This window comes from Ctenocephalides felis, unplaced genomic scaffold (assembly GCF_003426905.1).
Source record: "Ctenocephalides felis isolate EL2017-DRISC unplaced genomic scaffold, ASM342690v1 CF-g0.4_SCAFFOLD_01492, whole genome shotgun sequence".
Classification (NCBI taxonomy): domain Eukaryota; kingdom Metazoa; phylum Arthropoda; class Insecta; order Siphonaptera; family Pulicidae; genus Ctenocephalides; species Ctenocephalides felis.
Genome location: NW_020537646.1, coordinates 33,106,122 through 33,133,620, shown reverse-complemented (window position 1 = coordinate 33,133,620; position 27,499 = coordinate 33,106,122). Strand labels below are relative to the sequence as shown.

At 28.2% G+C, this 27,499-nt stretch overlaps 1 protein-coding gene across 1 annotated transcript in view; it reads left to right on the top strand.

Annotated features, from left to right (window-relative positions):
* Positions 1-5,268: 5,268 nt before the first annotated feature.
* Positions 5,269-27,499, top strand: part of LOC113371138 (lachesin-like) — a 196,167-nt gene continuing 173,936 nt past the window's right edge. Inside the window, exons 1-2 of the mRNA XM_026611784.1 lie at positions 5,269-5,371; positions 5,444-5,565. Of these exons, the coding sequence (XP_026467569.1) occupies positions 5,269-5,371; positions 5,444-5,565 (225 nt within the window). The remainder of the gene's footprint in view (positions 5,372-5,443; positions 5,566-27,499) is intronic.

The following is a 27,499-nucleotide window of genomic DNA, read 5'->3' as shown; positions in this document are numbered from 1 at the left end:
AACAAATGCTATAATGATATATATAATAAATAATATTAAAAATAAAGTCTAGAAGGAACAAAACAGATGGTTTAATTAAACTTAAGTCTTACATAACTAGAACATCATCATTCAAAATTGAAATAAAAGTCTATTGTCTTTCATACATGGTTTCAAAAACGCCAAAATAACGTACGTAAAATGATGCCTCACATTATTTTCATTGAAGCCCTCTGACTATTTATACATATGTTATGTCAAACTCAATATTTCTTTTACACGTGTATTTTGAATAAGAGTACGCAAAATAAGCCTATATGCAGCGAAAACCTGCAAAAAGTTTTTATAACGGATTCTCTCATTCGTAGCATACTGCTACTCTTCCAATGGTTCAGGTCTTTGTCGAATTTTTTGTCGCGAGATAGAGGAGAGCGGGTTATTTCTCAATTAGTAGAAGTATAATAGAATGTTTTATATATATGTGATATAACAATAGAATTCTCATGTTATAGGAATAAAACTATAGAACAAACTCATTTTAAAACTTATATGCTGAATATAGAGTTGCTGATAGATTTGATGTAGATGGTCAACAAATTCTTAGATCTAATTATAAAAGATGCTGGGCATCTATTAGTGAGTGACTAATTTTACATTGATGCGTCGTTCTATTTATAATAATTGGTATATGTTTTTTATTTGTTTCTACGTGTACTTTCACAAATCCTATGCACAATATTCATATCACAAAAATTTCACAGTCATCATTTTTATCTGAATCAGAAATTTTTTTGACTTAAACCAAATTTTTATTGTTTCGTACTTAGTATAAAATATTTTTTTATTATCTCTTTTATTTACAACTGTTCAGTAAACAACATTCAATCAATTGATGAATTTACAATAGTCGGCCGAAAAGGGACATTGTATACTACTCAGTAGTGGTTTTTTCATTCGATATAAATTCACAATATTTTATTGATAATTTAATAATTTAACTAATTACATATTGAATAATTTCTTATAAATAATGATTAAGTTATTTCCATTTTTTATCAGGAGAGTTGATGGCTTAAATCCAGTGGCGCTTTTCTTTTCAATCTTCTTGGATAGTTCTCTGTGTATCAATGAGTTTGCCAATGAATTTGGATGACTGATTAGCTTGTTTCTATAAAACAAAAATTTCATTTCATAGCATTGATACTTTGATGTGTATTTCAATCATGTATTCTTTCCAAATTTTGGAAATATGTTAATGTATTTCTAATTACTTAATGTATAACCTAATGCATAATACTCAAAGTAAATAAAGATGTTGTTTTTGCAAATAAACGTTCGTTTTTCTCATACCTAAATCAACTTGTTGGTAAGAGACTGTTCTTCATCTAATAATTCGGTGTTTTTTTCAATTAGGTCTTTTAATCCAGATTTTCATACTTCTATTTTCAAGTTAAATTTGGCAATCCAGTGACTACATAATTTTAGGATGCGTAAAGACTTTAATAGAGTACATGGTAATTTATTATATTTTATATTGAAATGATAAGTACATTCACATTAATATATTTTATAAATTTTAACTACAACCTCCAAATAATATGAACTTTTTTCAAACGATTCCATTACTTTGATAAAATAGTGGCGCATTGCGTCGTACTTTTTAGGGCAAATTGCTGGAACTTTCCGTACAGTAATTTAATTTTTTTTTTAACTTTTTAAAAACTTAAATTTCTGAAAATATTGATATTTTTGACCTTTTTTGAAACAAAAAATGTTTTTTGGTATTTTAAAATTATCAGAAAGTTTTGACTTATTTTCTAAGAAATAGTGCAGTGTAGCTGTTTTAGTGACGAAATAACTTCAAAAATGCAGGACTTGCTTTGGCCAAAAACTAACCAGCACGTCTACTTACCATCAACAGGAATCTAATATTTTTTCAATTATTCAGATCAGTTGATCCTATTTTTTCAAAATCGTCGACAAAAAAATGTATCCGCACATACATACACACACACAAATTTATCCTTTTTAGAGTATGCCAAAATCTGCAGACACCTTTGAAACGTAAAGATATATTAAAAAGTTTATTTTCGATTTTTTGCGATTACTATATAAGTTACCTCAGAGTAAGTTAAAAATCAGTTACATTTTTTTCTAATCATAATTAGTTGTGCATTATTATCTACATTGTTACTACAACGAGTAGATATTATTATATATATGCAACAAATAAAAATTTTACAATGCAATTTATATATATAGTATAACATCAAAAAGTAATATAAATTTTCTAAAATTAAAAACAAGGCTATCAAATATCAAAATATCACAAAATTCTATTATAGTCAACAGACCTTACTGTTAACCTTACTTTCCCTTATATGACTGAAAGTTTTGTCGCTCGTGTTTTTTATCAACTACTACTAGAACAAAAGAGGGTGCGCGGTCGCATCGTGAAAAGCAAACTGATTTCCATATATTGGAAAAGTTGCACACACACAAAAGAGCCGACTTTTCCGAAATAGAATGAACGTACGCAGACAGTGCGAAAGACGTTTTATTAGCTAAAAGTCGCGAGAGAAGCTGACGGAGGAATTTTTAGTATTGTATCAGTACCTATATAGGAGAGACCTTTTGCTGACATGAATATTGCCATATGCAAAAATATTTCTTTATTGGTTGAGGCATACAATGCATTTTTGGATCATTAATTTGATTCTTGGAGGCAATAAGAATTATTATAATGAAATTAATAGTGTTAATTAATAGTGTTAAACTATTAGTGTATGGCATCGTGTCTTAAAGCAAATTGCTGGAACTTTCCGTATCGTAATGAAATATTTGAGGAATATTAGATGTTTTTAAATAGATTATTGAAAATACTGTAACTTTCATTATTCGTATTTTATAGACAAAATATAACAGCTTATGAATTAGACGATGACGTTTATATACAGAAAATAAATAAAAAAAAACTTAATTAATCGGATTCAAAATAAAGGTCATTGTCTAATATTCATAAAAATTAGATAAACTGAATTGCAAAGTTAAAATCATTTAGGCGAAATATATGTGAGCTTTTTTAACTTTAGCTAGAATTAAGTATAAAATTTCAATTAATGTTAATATTCAAAAAAAAAAACATATTTTGGAAATTAAAAAACTAAATATTAAGAAAATTTTGTTAGCTTTTTCCTCAAAAGCAATCGTTTTGTCAACACAAGCAGAAAGTTTTTTGAATTATGCAAATCAGATGCTTGTTCTCTCAAAAATTGTCATTTTTGCACATTTAGCTTCGTGTCTCCACAACGGCTCGACCAACTTTTGCCAAAAACTAATCAGCACGAAACTGATTATTTTCGAATTATCAAATTGATTGTTTAACACATACACACACATCAATTTCTTCTATCTTATGCCAAAATGTTCAGAAACCTCTCAAGCGTAAAAATAGGCAAAAAATTTTAATTTCGATTTTTGGACGATTACTATAACTTACGCTACGGGAAGTTAATAATTGAACAATAACAGCAAATTTACAAAAAAATATTTATTAAATTATTAAACTTTATGTAGTTACACGTAGTGTATGATAAAGGGGCTAACATTGCTAGAACTAGTCGTACAAAAATCTTGTTTAATTTTTAAGGCATCTACACTCAGAGAGTATTTCTGTAGAGTATGATGTTTATATTTTCAGATAAATAAAACTTAAAGCCCAAATATTTACAGAAAAAGTCACTATTCAATATATTCTAATTTTTTTTTTATTTAACAGTAAGAATATCATTTTCATCGTTTGGAATTCAACAATTAAACAAAGTGTAACTTTATTTTCATATTTGGAAAAAGCACTAACAAAAATTACAATGTAGATTGCGTACAAATGTTAAAATTATATATATAAGTTCATACAATAAGATAAAAAAAAAATACTTGTTGACGAGTAGGAATAACAGTAATGATATTTATCTCATGATTGTTATAAGAATGTTAAAAAAATATAATTTTACAATAACAAATCAAATTAAATAATATCGAAACTACAGATTTACGAAACAATTTACAAACTACAGATGAATTGGCATCGTGCATTAAAACAAATGTCTGTTTCCTACCGTAATTGAGAAGCTTTAATTTTTTTAAATTCTTAAAAAATAGAGAAAATTTTGATAACACTTCAAAGTTTTGAAATTTTTTGAAAATCTTAAAATATAAATTGAAAACGTGGGATATAATCGATGTTTTGTTTTGCAAAATGTTAAATCAATACTCGACACAATCAAGTCGTTAATTACCATCATGGACATACATAAAACCTATAACTTCATTTTCTTGGCACACTGAATATATGTTATTTTATAATATTTGCAATATATGTAATAGAGTTTGAACATAATTATCTATACTTGCAAAATCAGTAATAAATTTTAATCAAGCATAACAATAATTTGTTGTTCGAACTAATAAATTCTTCCCTGCCAATTGACAATACAGGCGTGCTTTAAATTTCTATCGGACAGCATATGAAATGCCAAATGTTTGATTATTCATTCGAAAACATTCCTCATAATATTTTTGCGTGTTAGCGTCGGATGTTTTGATGTGAACAAAAACATTATACATTTTAAGCGTTATCTCTGCGAAACCAGCAGGGGGGCAAAACTTTTTGCGCTCATTTATGGAATTTTCAATTCACGTACTTTGTGGGAGAAAAATTCCTAAAAAACATCGACACAAACGAGATAGAGATAAATGCGCGTGTCTCTTGCACCAGGAAAACTCCAATAAACCTATTGTTGAATATTTTTACGGGGAATAATTAAATTTGAGTATGTTTTCCTGCTGATGAAAATATTACTATGTATACATACTGATACATACATACACACATACACACATATATATTGAGTACACACACATATATATGGTGTTTTTGAGTTTTACACTTCGGTCTGTGTCGACCAAGATTAAAACTTTTTGAATATCCAAATAATATAATGAACAACTTTTTATACAAAAATTATTTACGTTCTTTTCTGTGCACACAGAGTTCGAACACAAGTTATCTATAAAAACTTATTTTGCAAATACACTTTTATGAACACCATCCCAAACTTTTCCTATTGAATTCTTTTATACTCTAATTCTTTGAACAAGTTCTTTTAATTATGAATAAGAAAATATAATTAGCACGAGTATTTCTTCCTATTATTGAGATATTTTATTTTTTTCAGGGCCCAAGTAATGACGTGACTTTTACTACAGTCATGTAAGCTGTTCGGTTTGATGAAGCCGGAAAAAGGCTGGGCCCTTAGCAAGGGCCGGATCGGACCCAGCTATATAATAAAATGGTTGTTTGTGATTCTAATATATGGACAATTTGCTCACGGTAAGCATTTAAAAAGAGTAATAATATTTATATTAACTTTAACTTATATTATAAGAAACATTTAACTTGCAGGTGAAATTTTGGAACCACCCGAGATAGAACCGGAATTTCTGGCACCACTTGGTAATCAAACTGCTACACAAGGACGTGATGTGACTTTTACTTGTATTGTTAATCATCTAGGACCATATAGAGTAAGTACTTCAATATACATTTTTAAGAGTTTCATGGACATTGTTAATACTGATGGGACAAACCGATTACAATAGAATTAAGATACGTAAATAAATGGTACATCTTATAATTTTAAATTAGTGATTGTCTTAATTTTATAATTATTAATTTCATCAAACCTCAACAGAAATTGACCGTGTCATGAAGCATTTGAGGTTTTGTCTCTCCATATATGTTCCAATTTCTCTTGATGAATGATAAATGCACAAAAAATTCCCTTGATGAAAACTTTTATGAAATTTTGGTCTATGAAAACATTTCTATTTAATAATAATTTATAAACCAAAATTTTATCAGCACTTAAATATTTTGATTTCAATACATACCAATAAATTTGGTAGATCAGTTATGGACTCAATAAAAATAAGTTATAAACATGCCCTTTGGTGGTCAAAAATGATCATTAGACATATGCACATCAAATTATCAGATTTTATAGATATTTTCATAAAAATATTTTGTGTAAATTTTATTGGGTTCCGTACCAAGATTTTTAATTTTGAAGTTTTATTTATATGGTTTAAATAAATGTTCACGACATTTTCGACAGTATGGAATAACCGATTTGAATAATTTAATAAACTTTAGATTCGTATTATAAGGATACGTGCTGGTTAGTTATTGGCGGAGGCATTACTAGCCGTTCCGAAGATACGGGGCAAAAAGTGCCAAAAACGGTAACTCAGTTTTTAAGAGAACGGGGCGTCTGATTTTAATAACTCAAAAAACATTTTACTTGTATTGACAAGATAAAAAATTAATTGAATTTTTAGGAAAACACGTCCAGCGGTTATGGACTCTCAATGAAAATAAGTTAAAAAGCTTACATTTGGCGGTCAAAAATGTTTATTGGAATTATGCACATCAAATCATCAGATATTTTATAAAGATTTTAATAATGTGTACACATTTTGTGTAATTTTTTTAGGTTTCGTATCAAGATTTTTATTACGGTACGGGAAGTTTCAGCAGTTTCCTTAAGGCACGATGCCATGCACCCCACTAGTTATTGTATATAATTTTAAAAGATTTTTAAAGGATATCACTACTGCTTGATACCAGGGAGTACGTAGCGCAGGATTTGAATCAGCAGTCTTGTGATTGCAAAGACCAGCTTGTAAATTTATATGGAACAACAAATAAATAAATTATGAGTTTTTAATTTTCAATATCAAAATCCCATTACCGAATCAAATAATATTGTCTCAAATTTGCATTTTAACAAGAAAAAATGTAGTCTAAGCCGGAATACATGCAAATCCAAAATGACAAATTACCATTTATACAGTTAGTTTGTTAGACATTTTCATTATTCTTTTTAGAACAAAGTTTAAGAAAGTTGCTAAAACGAATTCAACCACGATATCGTTTTTACTAAATATATTTTTATCTCCACATTTTACTACTCCCAATAATCCCTTGAGTACACGTATCTATAATTCAGTGGATGTGACGAATTATTAGGTATTCTACAATGCAGTTCGAGATAACTCGCAAACTTTATATTTACTCTATTTTTATCTAGAAACATAACTTATGATTCTCTAAGGGAATTGCTTTAGGACATTCTTGAAGATAAACCGTTTCTGTGATCCTAAGTAGCTGTCACTTTGATATGGCCCAAGGATCCGCCTGCATTGGATCTACATACACTTCCTTGTAGATGTAAGAATATCATATATATATATATAGATATATATATATATATATATATATGCGATTATCCAAACATAGCATATCTCGGTTATATTTGTTACCCCCTATTTCTATTTATTTATTTGTAGAAACTAGTAGTCAATAAAACAACAATCAGCAATTCATTGATGAACCGCAAAAGATTCACTTTATTACCATATCCTCTATTCTATAAAATGTTAATTTATATTTTTGCCGAAGTGCCATTGCTTTCAATAGCAATCCAATAACATTAATGGCAACACAATGTAATTTGCAATTTCGTTTTCGATCCAACTTGCTCCGTGGACGTACATTTTGTGTTTCGAGCAGATTTTCTCAAGGGAGTCATTTGAGTTCAATTTTAGGAAAGAAAAGATGGATATGAAGATAAAAAATATTTCTCTTTTTCTCAAAACTATTTCAGATATCATTTTAAGAATAGTTTCTATTAAATTGTAAATAACGCTGGACAAGTTATGTCATCGCAAAAAATCGGAAACAAAAATTTTTGTTTCAAGCCCTCCTAAAAGTTTTGGCATAGGATGCCTAGCTCCGGAAAAATGGTTGTATATTTGTGTGTGTATGTGTGTGCGTATGTGTGGATTCAAATTTTCGTCGAAGATTTCGAGAGCACGGATCAACCGATTTTATTGATTCAAATTCGATTTGTATTGACAAGGAGATGTGCTGGTTAGTTTTTGGCGAAGGCAGGTCTAACCGTTTCGAAGACATGTAACAAAAAGTGCCAAAAATGGCAATTTTTTGAAAAACCAAGTGTCTGGTTTGAATGTTTTAAAAATCATTTTACTTTTATTACCGGAATAGAAATTGATTAAATTTTTGGTAAGGTAAATTACGCGGCTTCAGACATCAGATATTTTATATACATTTCAATAATGAGTATTTTAGATATACAGCATTTTAACTTTGCGTACGGTAAGTTATTTTATTCGTCCAGAAATCGAAATTGAAAATTTTTACATTTCTTCACGTTTTGAATGTTTCTGAACATTTTGGCATACCTCAGAAAAAATGGATGTGTGTGTATGTATGGATACAATCTCTTGTCCACGTTTTCGGGCGCACCAATCAACCGATTTGAATGGTTCAAAAAGCATTCAATTCCTGCTGATAGGGAGATGTGCTGATTAGTTTTTGGCAAAGGCAGGTCCAGCTGTTACGAAAATACGAAGCTAAGAGTGAAGAAAATACAAATCGAGTTTTTGAGAGAACGGAATATCCGACTTGAATGATCTAAAAAACATTTAATTTGTAATGATTGGGAAAAGAGGTGACAAGTTTTTGGCAAACACAGGTCCAGCCATTTTGAAGACACAGAGCTAAATGTGCAAAAAATGGCAGTTTTTGAGAGAACTAAGCGTCCGATTTGGATGATTCAAATAACTTTTTGCTTGTTTTAACAAAATAATTGCTTTTTTTACTTTTTTCATTTTTTTGTATATCGAAAATAGTTCAGATTTTAATTGTAATTATGACTAAAGTTTTAATATACTTTAAAAAAATATTATCAACTTTGCAATTCTATATTATATAAGTTATAAAACTCTTATAAATATTCGACAATGTTACAGTATTCATAATACTCAAATTTGAAAGCATTTAATATTCCTCGAACATTTCGTTACGGTATGGGAAGTTCCAGCAATTTACCTTGAGGCACAATGCCATACATCACTTCTTTGGATTTTGTACCAAGATTTTTAATCTTTAAATTTTACTTACTTATATCAATTTGTATCAACCAATTGAATGGGTTTCACAATTTTGGAAATATTTCTAACTTCTCAAAATTTTAAAATTTTCAAAAAATTTGAATTACGGTACAAATACTTCTACCTATGTTTATATAATTTTCTATTACTGTTTAATATCGAAAAAAATCATTACTTTATAATTTTACGTTACATACATACACGTATATATAAATATATATGAAAAATCTTATAAGCTCACATTTAATTGAGGTAAATTCATGTAATAAATTTATTTTAGAAACATATCTTAGTAACCTTTCTATTTCATATCTGGATGGGTGTCTGTTAACAAGTACATTGTTTTATCAACATATTTTTCACAATCTAAAAAAAATTACATAGTTATTCATATATGTGTGCATGTATGTGTGTGTGTATGTTGGTGTGCCTACGTCTATTATATCTGAAGAGGTAGAGCGTTTGTTCGTGTTCAGTGGGTTTATTCTATACATCAATTCAATCAGTGTTTGATACTTTTAACTTAATTCCGGACGCTCACGGCACCGATAACAGCAACTAAACTTCCTTCAGTTACGAAGCGGAGTTCATTTTAGCTATTCGGTATCGCAGACTTTCTTTTTTCTTCTCCTCTTTTACTATTTTTAATTAATTAAAACTAGTCTTTGTTATCGGAGAGTGGCATTGTGATCTTTGTGAGCGGCCGCCGGTTGAGGTTTTCCATTTTATCATGGATTTTTTCTTTTGCTCCGGTTGAGGCTTTTAAAAGGAAAACTTCTAGAAAACAATCTTGCTGAGTACCCACAAACCAAGAACGCTCTCTTTTGCGGACGCGGATACGACGCACGCGCTTCCAAAGGACATTCAAATGCAGGAGATCCTTCGAATAGATTACGAGGATTGTTAAATTATTGTTAGGGGATTATACAAACAATTCCCTGTGAAAATCTTCAAAGAACATTTATCGAATAAAAGTTAATTCTAATGTTAAAATTTAATGTTTAATAAACTCTTCATTCATTCGTCTTGTATATTCTTATATAAAAAATACATTATTATTAACTTCCCGTAGGGTAGTTATAGTAATGGGCCGAAAATCAAAAACGATTTTTTTTGTATTTTTCCACGTTTTGAAGGTTTCTGAACATTTTGGCATACCTCAAAAAAATGGATGTGTGTGTGTGTGTTTTGTATGTCCGCATTTTTTCGTTCACGTTTTTGGGCGCACGGATCAACCGATTTGAATGGTTCAAAAAACATTCGATTCCTATTGATAGAAAGATGTGCTGATACTTAGCAAAGAGTGCAGAAAATACAAATCGAGTTCTTGAGAGAACGGAGTATCCGATTTGAACATGAGAGAACTAAGCGTCCGATTTGAATGATTGAAAGAATTTCCTGGTTGTTTCGATAAAATAATTGCTTTTGGGAAAAAAAGTTTTTAGTTTCATATTTTTTTTCAAAAAAAAAAGTTTTTTTTTCAATTTTTTTTTGTATATCGAAAATAATTCAGATTTTAATTTTAATTCTGACTGAAGTTCTAATATACTTTAAACATGATAATTTCATGTTCAATTTATATTTTATAATTTTGCAATTCAGTTTATATTATATAATTCTTATAAATATTAGACAATAAAACACGGGAAATTACAGCAATTTGTCTTAAGTCACGATGCCAAACACCACTAGTTATAATACCTTATGACTAGACATTTTGCTATAAAAAATATGGTATCAAAGATACTTCTTTGCCATTTCAGTCTGTAATTACTGAATGAGATTTTTAATTAAATTAAAATTAAATTAAATTTGTTTATAATAACTTAACTCTAACTAAATTTAAAGTTCAATGATTCTTTTTTCAATGACTTATTTAATTTCATATAATATGAATCATTCTTTATTATATTTTTGTTCTTATTATTGATTATGTTTCTTATTTTTCTATGTTGAACATATTTCTTCAATTGTTCAATAGGGCACATGAATAAGATTTTACAAATTAACTTACTTACGTAATAAAATTTAGAGATTATTATTCCCAAAAAAAACAATTAAGATAATATGGTACATGATTGTGAAGATTATAGAATAAATTATGGGCAGCATTATTGAAGCAATTATTTTTGGTCGAAAATTTCTTGATGATATTGTTTTTAACCGTGGATATTATAAATAAATACTTTCTGAGCTTTTGCAGATGCTGATTCTTTGCCGGAAAAATTTGTAAAACCCAGATTTTAGTCATGGATCAGGATTTTGTATGTTGCTTGCTCTAAGGTTAGGAACTCAAAAAACAATATTTATTGATACATCCACATTTACAATCAAAAGTATTGTATATCCTTTGGTTTACTATAAACTACACCGAGCTATTGGAAGTAAATTTGATTTAAAGTTTATACTGTATAAAAATTCAATATATATTTTTGTTGAACATATTTCGATATTTGTTTGTTTGATATGTGTGATATGTTGTGATGTGGGTGATTTGATTTTCGCAGCATAATTAGAAGTTTAGTGTGGAAATTTAGCCAAATCATTTTATGAACGCAGTTCTACATTTAACTCACTAATATTGATGTACATGCATTTCAGTATTACATAATGTAGAAAAACACTTTTTATCTAAATGGTGTATTGGTATTATATTGAATGAAAATTTAAAATTTCTGAATTGTCTATATATACCTATAATATATATATATATATATATATATATATATATATATATATATATATATACGGCTGTTTAAATCTACTGTAACGATGTTTGCTTGTGTATATACAGTCGCATAGCTTTATTTTAGATAGCAAAATACACAATACTTACGAATTTAACATTCCGGAAATGAGATTCTCAGCACATTTATTCGACAGAGATCTCCGAGAGAAGAGAGATATTTAACAAACTACATTTAGCATCGCCGTGCACACCAAATCAGATCTCTCAATGGGAAGAGATTTCACTTTCATTTTATAATTCGTTTATACACTTTCTCGAGAATATATGAACCTGTATAATATATGCGTTTTTGGAACAAATAAACTGCATGAAGATAATTATTATACAAAAAAATTTAAACACTGCGTCAGTGTTTCTTTCGTTTTCTACTAAGAGCTCCAATTGTTCTTTCTGAGAATGTCAATGTTCCTTTCAATTTTCATAAATTCTTCACCGTGATGATAGTACGATATGATAGATTTTTACAGAGTAGGCTAAAGTAAGGCCATTAAGATTCTTTCTTTAAATTATTTAAAATATTGATCTAACATCTTTTGTTGTATACCTATAATTAATGAGCCGATTTTTATATATTTTTATGCCTGAGAATATAATTTCTGCAATAAAATAAATATAGAACCTGAAAACATTCACATAAGTTTTATTCAAAATTATTTTGTGTAACAACTTTTAAGAAGTTACAACTATCTCAAAAATGACTATCTCGAAAATATTAGAAATGCTCAAGAATAGTTATACTTGCACAAAAAAATACTTCCAAAAATTATATGAACAATTCCTAAACATAAAACTCTTGTGTACCAGAAACTTATCATATTTCTTATCAAAAACTCTATTTTTTCATATAGAATGCTAGTACTTACAATAATTGGGTACATAATGTATAGGGATTAATCATAAACTAATCAACGTGTCAAGATGTTAATATTATTATTTGATGCGACATCTAAATGATACTTTTTTGCTGAACTTATAATTTTGCTTGTTTAGTCTTAAATTTGAATTGGAATTTTTATCTTTATATTATTATCTTTATATTACTTATGTTTAGAATATATGTGCATATACTAATATTGATCCCTTATTAAATGTCGCCAGAAGATAGAACTCCAAGTATGTATAAATAATTTAATATAATTTATATCAACTAGACTGAAGTTTCTAAACTAGTCTACAAAGTTACACCTTCATTATTAATGAGATGTAAATTAAATTATATAGTTAGACCAAAGGAAATCTATAATTAATGAAAACTAAAATTAAGAATATTAGAATTTTGGAGCAAAATATACTAGTATTCTATACAACAATTTAAATAATTTGCTGAACGTAATTGTATATTTATTTTATATTAATCCGTTTAAGTTAAGCAGAACTTTTGCCAAAGATAATTTGACAACTGATACATTTTTATATACAATATACTTATTTGCCTATGCACATTCTGTAAGATCTGTTAAATCAATTCAGAAATTAACTAAATAATTAATTGGTTAATACTCACAATATTGAAATAAAATATTCAATATAATTATAAAATTCAAGTACAATTATAGATATAATATTAGTTTATATGTATATTTTAAATAATAGTCAAGATAACGTTAAAAAAGATGAAATCTATAGTTTCTAATTATTTTAAATTTCGGATAATGGCAATAATATCCATAAGTATATATTTTTTTAAAATGAATAAGTTTTATAGATAGATCACTTTATTTGCCACTTAATTATTTTACAATACATGAGTAATAAAATTTCACAGCGTTATTTACCTATGAGTTTTCTACTAATTCGATACATAGATACGACCAAAAATGTATTTTTAGTAAAATAATATTCATACCTGATATAATAAAATTTTTATCACATTATAATTATTTTTAGTTTGTTTCTCATGTAATATATTATCGCAATCTATACAAAAATATAGATAAAAATGATGAAAAACGTTTTTCAAAATGCATTGAAGCATTTCAATATATCGCGTTAATCCATGTAATAAATAGATTTTGCAATTCCAAATGTACAAATATATTACGATCTGATAATCCATCAATTAATTATAAAACATGCTATGTTTTTTGCTTACATTGACGGAACTGTTCAAACTTAATCCCATTGATAGATTGCATACAATCATTTTAAATCACTACTGAAGGTATTTGAAATGATCATCAAGATCAAATCATATATATGTATATATATATATATATATCAGGGTGGTCCTTAAAATGGTCGTATGTAGATAAAAAACAATTCTCTGAAAGTTTTAGCTCTTAATATTAACGTTTAGATAGAGCGCAATTCAATCAAAGTTTTGTATGGAAATAGCATGAAAAAATTTTCAAAAATTTAAAAATGTTTTTCAGATGTAATTTAGCGAACAAATGAATTAATAAAACTCATTCATTTGTCGCTAAATTATATCTAAAACATTTTTTTTAAATTTTCAAAAAAATTTCCATGCTCTTTCCATACGAAGTTTGATTGAATTGCGCTCTATCTAAACGTTAATATTAAGACCTAAAACTTTCAGAGAATTGTTTTTTATCTATTTGGAACCATTTGAGCCCCTGGGAGCAAAGAAATTCGAAAATGACCATTTTAAGGACCACCCTAATATATATATATATATATATATATATATATATATATATGTGTGTGTGTGTGTGTGTCTATCAACTACGTATATTTTCATACAGAATATTTGTATTCCACCGTTGATGTAATGTGATTTTTTGATACGAGTGCACAATTATTGTCTTTGTTACTTTGAAATGTTTTGAAGTGTGACAAACCTTTTGAGATCCTCCAAAAAACCTCGGTTCGAGGTTATCTCTTACGCGTTGTTGAATCCACACACGTTTTAAATATAGCCGAAAAATAGACACAGACTCACAATACAATGGCTTTTTGGCTTATAAGCTCTTACAGAACATATATATGTAGCTTATGGAAAACATAATTGTTTTAATTGCGTCTCATTACTTTATATTTATTTATACTATTTTAAATTAATAGATTTAATGATTAATTACACAGGTCTACAAAATAAAAAAGACTTGTCTGTAATGAGCATGCGACAGATGTTTTCCAATGTATTTTTCTCGTTCAACACGAATATAAAATCAAAATTAATGGTCGAATGGCAACAATTAAAAAAAAAAGACAAAATCTACTAACGATAATTCTTTTGCATAATAAACAAATCTGGTAATTTTTGTTGTCTAAAATTGTCATTGCAATTTGAATAACTAAAAATGTGTTGGAAAAATACTGATGTATTCTACAAAAAGAAACTTAACAGATATTTTTAAGTGAATATTCGATAGTCATTAAAGGTCGAAAGGGCCAGGAAACGACAATATTTATGAGATTGTAAGTATCAAGCAAAAAGAATTAGATCAAAGATTTTGTCGCTTTTTAATTATTTTCAATTTTCTACCATTTAACCCTTAATTTTGACATTAGATTTAAATTCAGAGGTAAAAACTACATTGTAAAACATTTGCCTCACACCCAATACAGGCATATTTTTTTTATTTTGTGGACTTGTTTATTAATTATTAATGTAATTATACTGATACATTAGAACAATTACTAGCCCAAATTAATAATATTAATTATGTACCACGAAAGAAAGTTGATTTATCTATCTAGCCATTGATGAATTTTCTTCAACAAATATATATGAAAATAGCATTATTATTTTATTATCTTTTGGTATTTTTTTATTTAGTTGTCTAAACCTTTGTCTAAACCTAAATAATTCTGAACCTTTGGTTCAATAAGGTTTTTTGCTGTTAAGTTGATGGCGTTTAGAAATTCCTCCTTAGAATGACTTGCTCTGTACGAGATTGAAAAAAAAAACAAGGCTGTAGTTAGTTCTATACCCGGTTCTTGCTTGAGAACATAAATTGATAATGTTTTATTTTATTTTTAAGTATTATTGGAATGTAACCAAATGGTTTTCCTTTCCAGCTACGATTGTTAACTGTTAGTTTTTTGCCGCAAGGCCTAGAAATTCTATTTCAGTACAATAAAGGACACTGGATCAAAAATTGTTTCAACTTAAAATGCATGTATATTTTTTCATGCTATTTTCATACAAATCTTTGATTGAATTGTGCTCTATCTAAAAGACAATAGAGCTAAAACTTTCAGAGAATTGTTTTTTATCGATTTGGAACCATTTGATCCCTTGGGATCAAAGAATTTCAAAAATGTCCATATTAAGGACCACTCTACCATGTATATATATATATATATGTATATATATATATATATATATATATATATATATATATATATATATTTATAATTTCTATACATAATATAAAATCTGCTCTTATATAACATGACCACGAGCAATACCTGAATGTATTCATTGCTTAAAACGTTTTATTTCACTTCAAATTGAATCCCCAAACAAGTTATTGGTTGTATAGAGGTTAATATTTCTGTTTAGCCCTCGGCAATAACGAAAATTGGATTTTTATTTTCATTTTTTTATAGATAGCTGAAATAAATACTATATAATTCAAACAAAATATTTTTTATTCTGTTAATGCATGAAAAAGGTAAAAAAATATTACAATAATCTAAAGAAAAATATTGATTTAATGTAACTGAGAATTTAGATTTATAAATAGGAAAGTGAAATAGAATATCAGTGAATTAAATTGAAATGATTAAATCAATCTAAATTAATAAATTCCTTTAAACATTTTTGTTCAAAAATTCAACATATTTTTTGTACAAAATCTATATACAGTTCACAAAAATATATTTTAATTCATCAACGTATGTGTATTAGTACATGGAGCTTACCCCTCTTAAACACTGTATATACTTATAATAGCGTTGCGAGTAATTAATTTTCAAACGCTCAAGTGTTTTCAACGATGAAATAAATTTTGATTGAGTTATCGCTTTATTAATCCGGGATTAATTAATTGAGGCAATATTCCCAGATTTTATGTTGTTAATTTTTAGTCAATTCTCTAAAAGTTCAATTTTTTTGAAATTGCTTATTTTTTAAATAAATTTACATGATAAATAAAAATATTTCATACGGTACTTGTCGTTGCCTTATTTGGATGTGTTTTGAATTATTTGCGTTTGCGGTGATTCTTATTATTCAAATTACATGTTTTTTTTTCAAAAATTTTTGTTTAACTTTTAACAAACATCGTTTATGTGATTACATAGTTTTCTTTTATTTTATTAGAATAAGCAGTTTTTATATTTTTATTTTTTTGCCTTTTTATAGTAATAATGTTTTAGTCGGTACAAAATATGCGCTATTTTCACTTGAAAATATATTATTTATATTTTCAAGCAAAAGCCGATGTTACTACTGCTTGACATCAAGTTGTCTGAGACAGGTGTTAACTCTCCAACGAGAAAACACGCTTAGTTCATCGAACCTACTTATGTACTGCATTTTTATGATTATATTTTTTGTCGGTTTTAGGAAAATGAATCCTAAAAACTAGGATTAATTTTGTAAACTATATTCTTTTAATATCATTATTGACATTTGTATAGTAAATTTATACTAAAGTTTAATTTTAATAAATTTGTGTTATTAAAATTAATACGTCATATAAATAATGACAATTTAATTAGCAGTTAATAAATATAACATATATTATACAATGGTATTGCAAATTAGTATTACAAATTAATATTTTAAACACTTCGGTAAAAAAAATTTAGACTTTCAGTAAATATCTTACAACAGTTTGTCCTCTTTTGTCAAAATTAGGCATAAAACTTTTTCATAATTGGTTTATTCTCGATTGAATAATTTATTTGGACTTATCCAAACTATATTCTGCAAAAAACTTTGAATCAGATTAACTGTACGAAAAGGACTCGCCCATAAATAAGTGGTTAGAATTACTGGGCCTGATGTGAAGCAGTGGTGACTTATAGATAGGGTTGCTTTCTATAACGACAAACAAGGAAACGACTTAGTTATTATTAAACCTTTAATTTCTGATCACTTCTTAAATAAATAAAAAACTGTGGAAAATGTAATTTGGGATTTGTAATAATTAGGTATTTATAATAATTGTCTAAGCTTATGTTAATGCCTATATCTTATTTTAAAGAGATAGTGAAATGAAGAATGTGGAATCTACAATTATACAATTGAACCGATAGACTAACCATTTAGAGATAATTCTAAAGTAATTTTGTATTTATTTCATATAAAAATATTTAATATTTTCAATCAAAATCGTTGTAATATTGATGCTCCTGCTACATAATGGATGTATCCCCCGAAAGCAAGTGTGTGTTCTGGTTTATAGCTGCTTGTGTCACATATTCAAGTCTATTGGGGTTTACCAAATGGGGTAACAATGTTAAAGGATGGTTTCAAGCCCCGGGCGGGCGAGTATCGGAGTCTGCCTGATGTACACCTCAATTCAACGAACGATACATACACGAGACCCCTAAATCTGCCGCGGATCCAGCCAGATTGATTTACAGGTGTGAAAGAAACGAATTATAGTACTTTCACAGTTAATAATAAATTTACTTATTTTTATTATTCCATATCAGTGTTTGAATATTTTATTCAACTTACTTATAAATTAGAAATTTACTTAACGACTATTAACGCTTTTCAGAAATATAGTTCATAATCCAGCCACAAAAATATATTTAAATTTTTGTCTTACTTATTCTTATACCCTGTTACTGGTAAATCTTAATTACAAGAGCTTTGTGCTAAGTTTTTATATTTAATACTATTTCAATAGTTATTTACATATATGCCCTGGCACCAAAAGAGACTCAACATTTTGAACTAATTTTTAAGCATACTTGCAAATAACTATATTTATATAATTAGTTGAAACTATAGTTTCAAATAATCCGTTCTAATAATATATACTAAAATTTGTGAATACTGTTATAAAATACGAATTTAGGTCAATTACCATTTACCAATAAACATTCAATTATCAATTTATCACTTATCTGGCATTATCATCATGACGTCATTTGCTCTTTTGCGGATTTATACCTATATATAAAAAATCATTTGAAGTTTCTAAATATATGTTTTTCAATAAATTTATCTATTTATCAATTATACAGAATACAAAAGTGGTCTGTGATAGGTAGGCGACATATGTGTGAATTTTAAGACAAAATTGCGAATTAAAATGCAAAAAATATCAGAGAAAATAAAACCGACAACATCCCTGAGTATATTTTTTGCATGACTATTAAAATCTTATAATTTCTGTTGCTTCCTGGCACATTTTTCCTGTGATATGGACTTCTAAAACGCTAATTTTTTGTCTCTGTTGAATTTATTTTTGTATAATTTGGTAGTAATCTGCCTTTAAACATTTTTTATATTAAATCATGTAATACAAAACATTTCCTGTGATACATCTGAATTAGATTTACCTGCAACAATTCTGATTCACATTCTTTGGAAAGTATATCTCAAATTGCGTTGCGGACAGTCATACATCAAGCAGTTGCGATATTAATTATTATCTTGAAAATATATGCAAAAAATACGCTTATGGTTGAATTTGCCACTATCTTTTAATATAAAATATGTAACAAAGCATTCCGAAACAGCCACGTTGTTGAGGTGTTAAAGCTCATAGAACTCTTAACTCTGAAGAGTTAAGAAACAAAACAAAAATCATAAGATTCAGGGGCCAAATCTCATGTAAAATAATCACTATGTAACCGGTCTTTTTGTTGAATAATCGCATGAACTAATAGTCTAAACTATGAAAAAAACTATGTCTATGTTACACTATATGAACTTCTGAAACCTAACCTCTAAATGGCACATATGTCAAATAACAATGTTATCATAAATGCAACAATTTATTGTCCAATAAAGTTGAACTAATGTTGTATTGTAACTTTATACTTCAACCAAACTAGTAACGCATAATTTTTATAGGAGAATTTAATTGAGTGTTCTGTGTTTGAAGAACTTTAAATTCTAACCATTATATAAAGGTTTTCAAACATTTGTCGTGAAATGTTTGTGTTCTTATTACTTAATTAAATACGACAAAGAATTCAAGATCTTTTAAAAGCTGCGAAAGTGATCTGTCAACATTTACAAAAAAAAATTAAATGTTTCAAAATCTTACTAACTTTTATGAACATCCCGTAGGAGAAGTTTGTTTTCACAAAAATCCGATTTGCTAATTTTGTGTTCTCTTGACGTTTCAAGTCTAAACCGAATGAAATTAAATTTTTGACTCTTTGTGGACTTTTTTCCAAACTGCTAGTCCAAATTGAAACTCTCATTCTTATTATTGAAGTCGATTATTTACACGTATCAAGAAGTTTATGCAACTTGCCTTAAAGCAAAATCCAATTTACAACTATTTTAATTAAATTATTTCAAAAAAACATCTAACATTGCTCTATTAAACAAGTTCTTTTAGCAATTAACCACTAGTTACCCACCACTTACCAATAATTATCACATAATTCATTACTAACAAAATTACCGCACAAACGGCGCTGTGCTGAGCGGTGGCGGTAGCGGCGGTTATTGAATTTTCACCGGCATTGTGTATTTTTGTTTGTGCGAAACCTCCTCTTAGGTTTGAATTTTGATTCCGGTGAGTGCATTGTGCTCTGTATCCGTGCCATTAACTATTTTCCTTTTGATGTCGAAAGAGCTTTTACGTGCCAATAGTGCCACGTCTGACGCACGGTTCCGAGCCGATGACGTGTGCCGTTCATCTCAATTTTAACCATAGAAATTTAACCGCTGATTTATTCTGATGTGATACGAAAGTATTTTTATAGTATGAATATACTATTCATAATTATCAATAGAATATTGTTTCTGAATTTGTCAAAAAATCAATCACGTATCGACAATACTCGACCATATAAAAAAGCTCACCAAAAATTTTTATCAAAAGTGTGGGGATCATCCTAATACCAATATCGCGGGTCTCGGCCAATATACTAGAGACCTACTTTGGTATGGCAATCACGCAATGCCAAACTATATACTGATCGACCCATAGCGGCTAAATAAGGAGCATATTGTTTATGTGACTCTTCTCTCTTAAGAGGAGTTAACAAAATATATAATTATTAATATATAGAGAAGCTGTGTTTTTTGAGCAAAAGTTCATTTTTCTTTTTTTAGTACACACACACAATCATATAATAAAGTACCCACGTGTAGACAAATATGTACAAAAAGCAACAATGTAAAATGTATTCTAAATATTGCAATGAATACTTTTATCTGTCAGTCTGTCAAAACAAGTGGTGCATGGCATCGTGCCTTAAGGAAAAATGCTGGAACTTTCCGTGCCAAAAATTATTTTTTTTAAAAAAGCTTTAAATTTTTTTGAATATTGTCAAAAATAGTTTTTTGATCAATTTTAAAAGACGTCTTTAACTAAATATTATAATAATTTTCTAAATATATATTATTATATTTATAATATAATTTTGAACATTTTTTCTAAGTAATCGCGCAGTGTAGTTATTTTAGGAACGAAATATCGAAGCGCATAAGCGCTGCGATGCTATGTAACTGATAATCATTTGTACGGAATCCATCAAAATATAAATAAAATTTTAACTTGTCTTCGAAATTTCTATAAATTATCTGATAATCTAATTATATCTTTGATGTCTTTCAGATTTCGTACCTAAATATTTCACATTTTATTTTCTACCAGAATAATAGACTTTGTAGGTTCCCTTTTCTGATTTTTATCTATATATTTTAATTTGCCCGTCAGTAGAGTGCTTTTACTCTACTTTGCTCGTCAGTGGATTCCCTTTTTATTTTCATCTAGATATTTTATTTTGCGGTCAGCAGAGCCCTTTCATTTTACTTCGCTCGTCATTAGAGTTCATTTTTAATCCTTAATCTAGATATTCTACATTGCTCATCAGAAGGGTCTCTTTTTTGTTTATCTATCTAGACATTCAAGTTGCTAGTTAGTATAGCCCTTCCTCATTGTCAACCTGAATATTTAATTTGCTTGTCAGTAGATTTCTTTCTTTAATTCTTAGTATAGTTAAAATGTTTTCTAAATTAATCAATTTGGACACTCCGTTCTCTCAAAAATTTAAATACACTTTTTGGCACCTTTTGCTCCGTATCTTCGAATCGGCTGGACCAGCCTTTCCCAAAAACTAATCAGCACGTCTACTTATCAGCAGGAATCGAATGTTTTTTTTGAAATATTCAAATCGTTTGAACCGTATTTTCGAAATCGTCGATAAAAATTTGTATTTGTACACATATACACAAACACATCCATTTTTACTAAGATATTCCAAAATATTCAGAAACCTTTGAAACGTAAATATATATAAAAAAAATTAGTTTTCGATTTTTTTGCGATTACTAAAGTATTTTAACTATTCGGAAAAAAATCAGGTTCTTTGTATCTTGTGTGTTGTCTTGTCACTTAGACAATATTTAAATATTCAATTGAATTGTTGGTTAAGATTTATAATTGCTGACAGTAATAATAATAGCTAATGGTTTCATATAATATTACTAATACTAATTTCATATTTCTGAATATATAACTATTAGAACTTACTTCTAAAATATAAAATATACTTTCTAAACTTTAATGTACTTTAAAAAAGTTTTGTCCACACTATATTTCTTCCCATATTTTTTCATTTTCTCATATTTTTTAGCTTGTCGAGGGTTAAATTATTCAGAATTCTATTTAAAGAAAAATGAATCGGTACGTTTCCAATACTACTAAATGAATTAATTGGAAATATCAAAAGTCTATCGCTAGCTAAAAATTCTAAATACAAAGAATTTTAATAAATATATTAATCGGCTTAATAGTAAACATAAATATCACATCACAAATACTAACATCGAGTTATTGTATATTATTTGCTTGATTGCAATAATAATCTGTAGAAAATGTGAGGAATATTATTTTTTTGACTCGTGCAATTTTACTCATTGTAACACAATAATGAGTTTTTAGTTTTAGTCATTTTTTTAAATCCAAATATGATAAAAATTGTTTGCTACTTATATTGATGAAGCAATATATTACAATCAAATCTTCCATAAAACTTACCGCATTTTATTTGTTCCCTTCGAGTTTTCTTTGATTTTTTGACAATTTATATCCGCATCATACGTATTCATTAAAAACTAAACTGACAGATCCATTTAAAAGTTTAAATTTAAACGCATGATATAATTTTTATGTAGAGTGGCTACGATGTTCTTCGCTCGTTTCAAAACTTTTGTTCAGGAAACTCGACCAATCTTTATTAAGGCGACAATATATACCGAGGATGACATACATTTTATACATCAATGTATACATATAAAATAAAAGAGTGGTTCAGAAGATATTTTACTTTTAACTGAAATTGAATACAAGATACGATATGAATTAAATATGTAATTCCTATTTATTATGAACATTAATACTAATTTCATTTCATTAAACAATTTCATTAAAATTCTAAAACATATGTTCTAGCGGAGTTTTTTTAATGATGCTTCCAATTTAAAAGTAAACAGTTTTAATGTCTATCATGTATTACATAAAACTCATTTATTCAATTAATTTTATTAACTTTTCATAGGTTAAGTTAGAGTAGTCGCAAAAATATAGTAAATGAATTTTTTTGCATATTTTCGGTTCAAAGATTTCTTAACATTCTCGAATACCTTACGATTAGAAAAAATTGATTACGAAAAAATTGGTACATTACATTTTATATACATACATTTTTTAGTTCATGATTTAGCACGGACATTACTTTAAAAAACAAAATATTTTTATCAAGGGCTGTTCAAACCTAATTCTTTTTTTTAAATTTTGGGGTCAATTTTCTTTAGTTAAATTTTTTATAATTCAAAATTGTAAAATACATAAACTATCTTTTTTTTTCAAGAAACTATTTATTTTTATCCACCCTTAACTTTTTTCTAACTTTCAGTAGAGAAAGTATTGTAATCGTCCAAAAATCGAAATTGAAAATTTCTACATTTCTTCACGTTTCGAAGGTTTCTGAAAATTTTGGCATACCTAAAAAATGTTGGATGTGTTTGTGTGTGTGTATGTATGTCTGTATGGATACAATTTTTCGTCCACGTTTTCGGGCGGATCAACCGATTCGAATGGATAAAAAAGCATTTGATTTATATTGATGGGGATATATGCAGATTAGTTTATGGCAAAGGCAGGTCCAGCCGTTTCGGAGATACGGAGCAAACATAAAATAGAAATCGAGTTTTTGAGAGGACGTAGCATCCAATTTGAATATTCCAAAAAACATTCAATTTGTAATGACGGGGAGAATTGGAGATTAGTTTTTGGCAAACGCAGGTTCAGCCGTTTTGGAGACACCAAGCTATATGCGCAAAAATGGCTCTTTTTAAAAGATCAAAGCATCCGATTTGAATGATTCAAAAAACTTTCTGCTTGTGTTGGTAGAACAATTGCTTAAGGGTAAAAAAAGTTTTGCATGTCAAAAATAATTTGAATTTTAATTTTTGTTTAGCTAAAAAGTTCTAAAGCTTACTTACATAGTAAACATAAATTATCTTACCCCTACAATCGTTGTCCTTCATTTTAAATTTGATTGATTAGGTTTTGTTTATTTAATTTCCTGTAAACATATATACGTTACAGTATTTATAGTAATCTATTTGAAAACATTTAATTTTTCTCGAATATTTCATTACGGTACGAGAAGTTCCAGCAATTTGCCCTGGGGCACGATGCCATACACCACTAGTTAAATTTTGGAATCAATTTTCTATTATTTTTAATTTTTATGATTCGGAATTAATAAATGCATATCACTCTAAATTTTCACCCTTCTTCCACAAAACTCTAATTTATAATAGTCATTTTAGTAAGCCGCAATCTTGGTATAATTAATCTTAATTACACTAGACGAAATGAATATTTTTTGTAGATATGTACTCGATTTGCAAATAGGTATATAGGTATATTAAATGTGGTATTTGAGGTTTCCCACATATGTACATACACACATTTTCATTTCTATTCAATAAGCTAATACTTCATTTCACACATAGTTAAACCAGTCAATAAAACCCTGCCACTTTCAGTAACTCCGAACCTCAAATGAAACCCACACAAACCATTGAATCCATTACAATTTCTCCCGTGTGCAATTACATTCTTGTTAGAAAAATAGTTATTTGACTTCCATATAAATTATACGACTGCAATGGCCATAAATATAAGTATTTCCACCTACACGGCAATCTCGGCAGGGACGATGTAAAAGTTTGCGTTAATAAGTTTCGCCGAGTAATCAAACGGGATTCTCGCCATAAACGGATCGCTACCGTGGGAAATGCATGCAATTGGTTTCTGTCAACGGCGACGGCTAAATGCGTTGTTCATTGTTGTATCAGTGCGTTATTACCGGGAGTGTGTCGGGTATCGCGTTTGCGGAATTAAGTAAATCCCCGCATGTAATGCTGTTTTAGTAGAGGCATCGATTGGTTTATCAAATTTTGACTTTCGGGTCATTTTAATTGGTAGTTAAACGGTGACATGTGTCAAAGGGTAAGTGATCTTGCGATAGATACAACTAGATTTATTAGCTATGCTTATTCTCTAATGAGAGCATTCTTTGAAACCTGAATTTTTACTTCCATTATTTTTAACATCCCGTAGGATAAGTTATTGTAATCGTCCAAAATTCAAAATTAATTTTTTTGAAGTAAAACTTCTTTAGGCGCCACTAGGATGTAAATCCGTACATTTGCAATGGAAGTGCGTTACGGCAGATAAGATAAGAGTCGAGTGCCAATGAGTCGTCATTCGCTCTCGATGGTATCATTTCTATACGATTGTGATTAGTCGTCGTGTATGTGAATAGTGATCTGTCGTTGTATGCGTATCGGCGTCAACGGTGTATGCATACTGATATCAGCAAGGAAATCGGCATAGATAAACATTTTATAGTTACATCGTAGTACAAATCTTGATTTAACGATATATCCCTGAATCAGAAGAATATTTTACCATGTTCTTACCATGTTAAGTTGCGAAAACAATATGTGTTAGGCGTTGTTTAACATAATCCACTACGTGAACGAATATTATAGAATTTATTAATCAGCAATCATTATTTCATTTCTCTAATCAAGGTTCATTTCTAAATGCTAATTACAGTGGCAAACCGATCATGTCATATTTGAAGTATGACTTTAATTACATTATTGTTTATAAATATTATACCTATTTTTATTGCTATTATAAATATATAATTAAAATATTTTATCATTATATAAATGTGCATATTCGTTGACATTATTAAATGTGTGCATAACGAGTGTTACCATAAAACTAATAAACATTATTCAAAATTGTTATATGATGCATTTATTTTTACTTAAATGCCATCTTGTACAATAGCAAATAGGTTTTACTTAATATGTACAATAACAAATAAGTGCGTGTGAACCTTACGCGAACTCTTTTTTTTGAATATCTTCACGTTTCAGAAGTTTTTGAACATCTTGGCATACCTCAAAAAAAATGATGTGTATGTATGAATGTATGTGTGGATACATATTGAATTTAATCTCAATCGATTCGAATGATTCAAAAAGCATTTGATTCCCAGTTATAGGGATTGGTGCTGATTAGTTTTTGGGAGAGGTCGGTCAGGCCGTTTAAGAGATGCAAAGCCAAGAATGTAGAGAATAGAAATCGAGTTTTTGAGAGTATGGAGCATCCAAATTTGAATTATTCAAATAAAATTTAATTCGTAATGATAGGGAGAAGTGGTGATTATTTTTAGGCAAAGGCAGGCTCAGCCTCTTTCGAGATACGGAGCTAAATGTGCAAAAAACAGCAGTTTTTTAGAGTACGAAGCATCAGATTTGAATGGTTAAAAAAACTTTTGATTTTATTAACAAAACAATTATTTTTAGGAAAAATAATTTTATTTATTTCCAATTTTTTATGTTTGAATATCGAAAATAATTCGGGGTTAAATATTAATTTTAGCTAAAATTCTAAAGTTTACTTATAGACTTGAGATAAATAATTTTGCCCCGCATTTTTGAAACGGTTAGATCTCCTTTAGCCAAAAGCTAATCATCACGTCTTTTCATTAATGGAAATCGAATGTTTTTGAATCAATCAAATTGGTTAATGTGTGCTCTCACAATGGTCAACAAAAAATTGTATCCGTCATATACACACATACTTCCATTTTTTCTATGGTATGCCAAAATGGCTTTGAATCGTAAAGTTTCGGTTTTTTTGTGATGACTATAACTTACTTCACAGGAAGTTGACAAATTACGCAAAAGGTGGTATTTGATCAAAATTTCTCTTATGCAAGTATAGTTAAACATGTTTAAATATTTATAATTGCATCAATATTAGCTAAATGTTGTTTAGAAATTATTAGGATGTAGTGACTTTCTTCCTTTATTTATTATATATTATCTAAATATATTTATTATATATTATTTATTATATATTAAGGTCTCAATTATATCAAATTATTCTATGTTATCTAAAAACTAATAATTTCTGCTTCATTACGCGCGCTTTTTTGAATATTTGCATTTGTAATTGTATGCAAAAAACTAATTCGTTGATTTTTGTTTTTGTTTTGATTTCTCTATCGGATGTTCTTAAATAATTAACCTTTTATTTTATTTATAAATTTTTCATCATTTAAAACTGCTGTACAAGA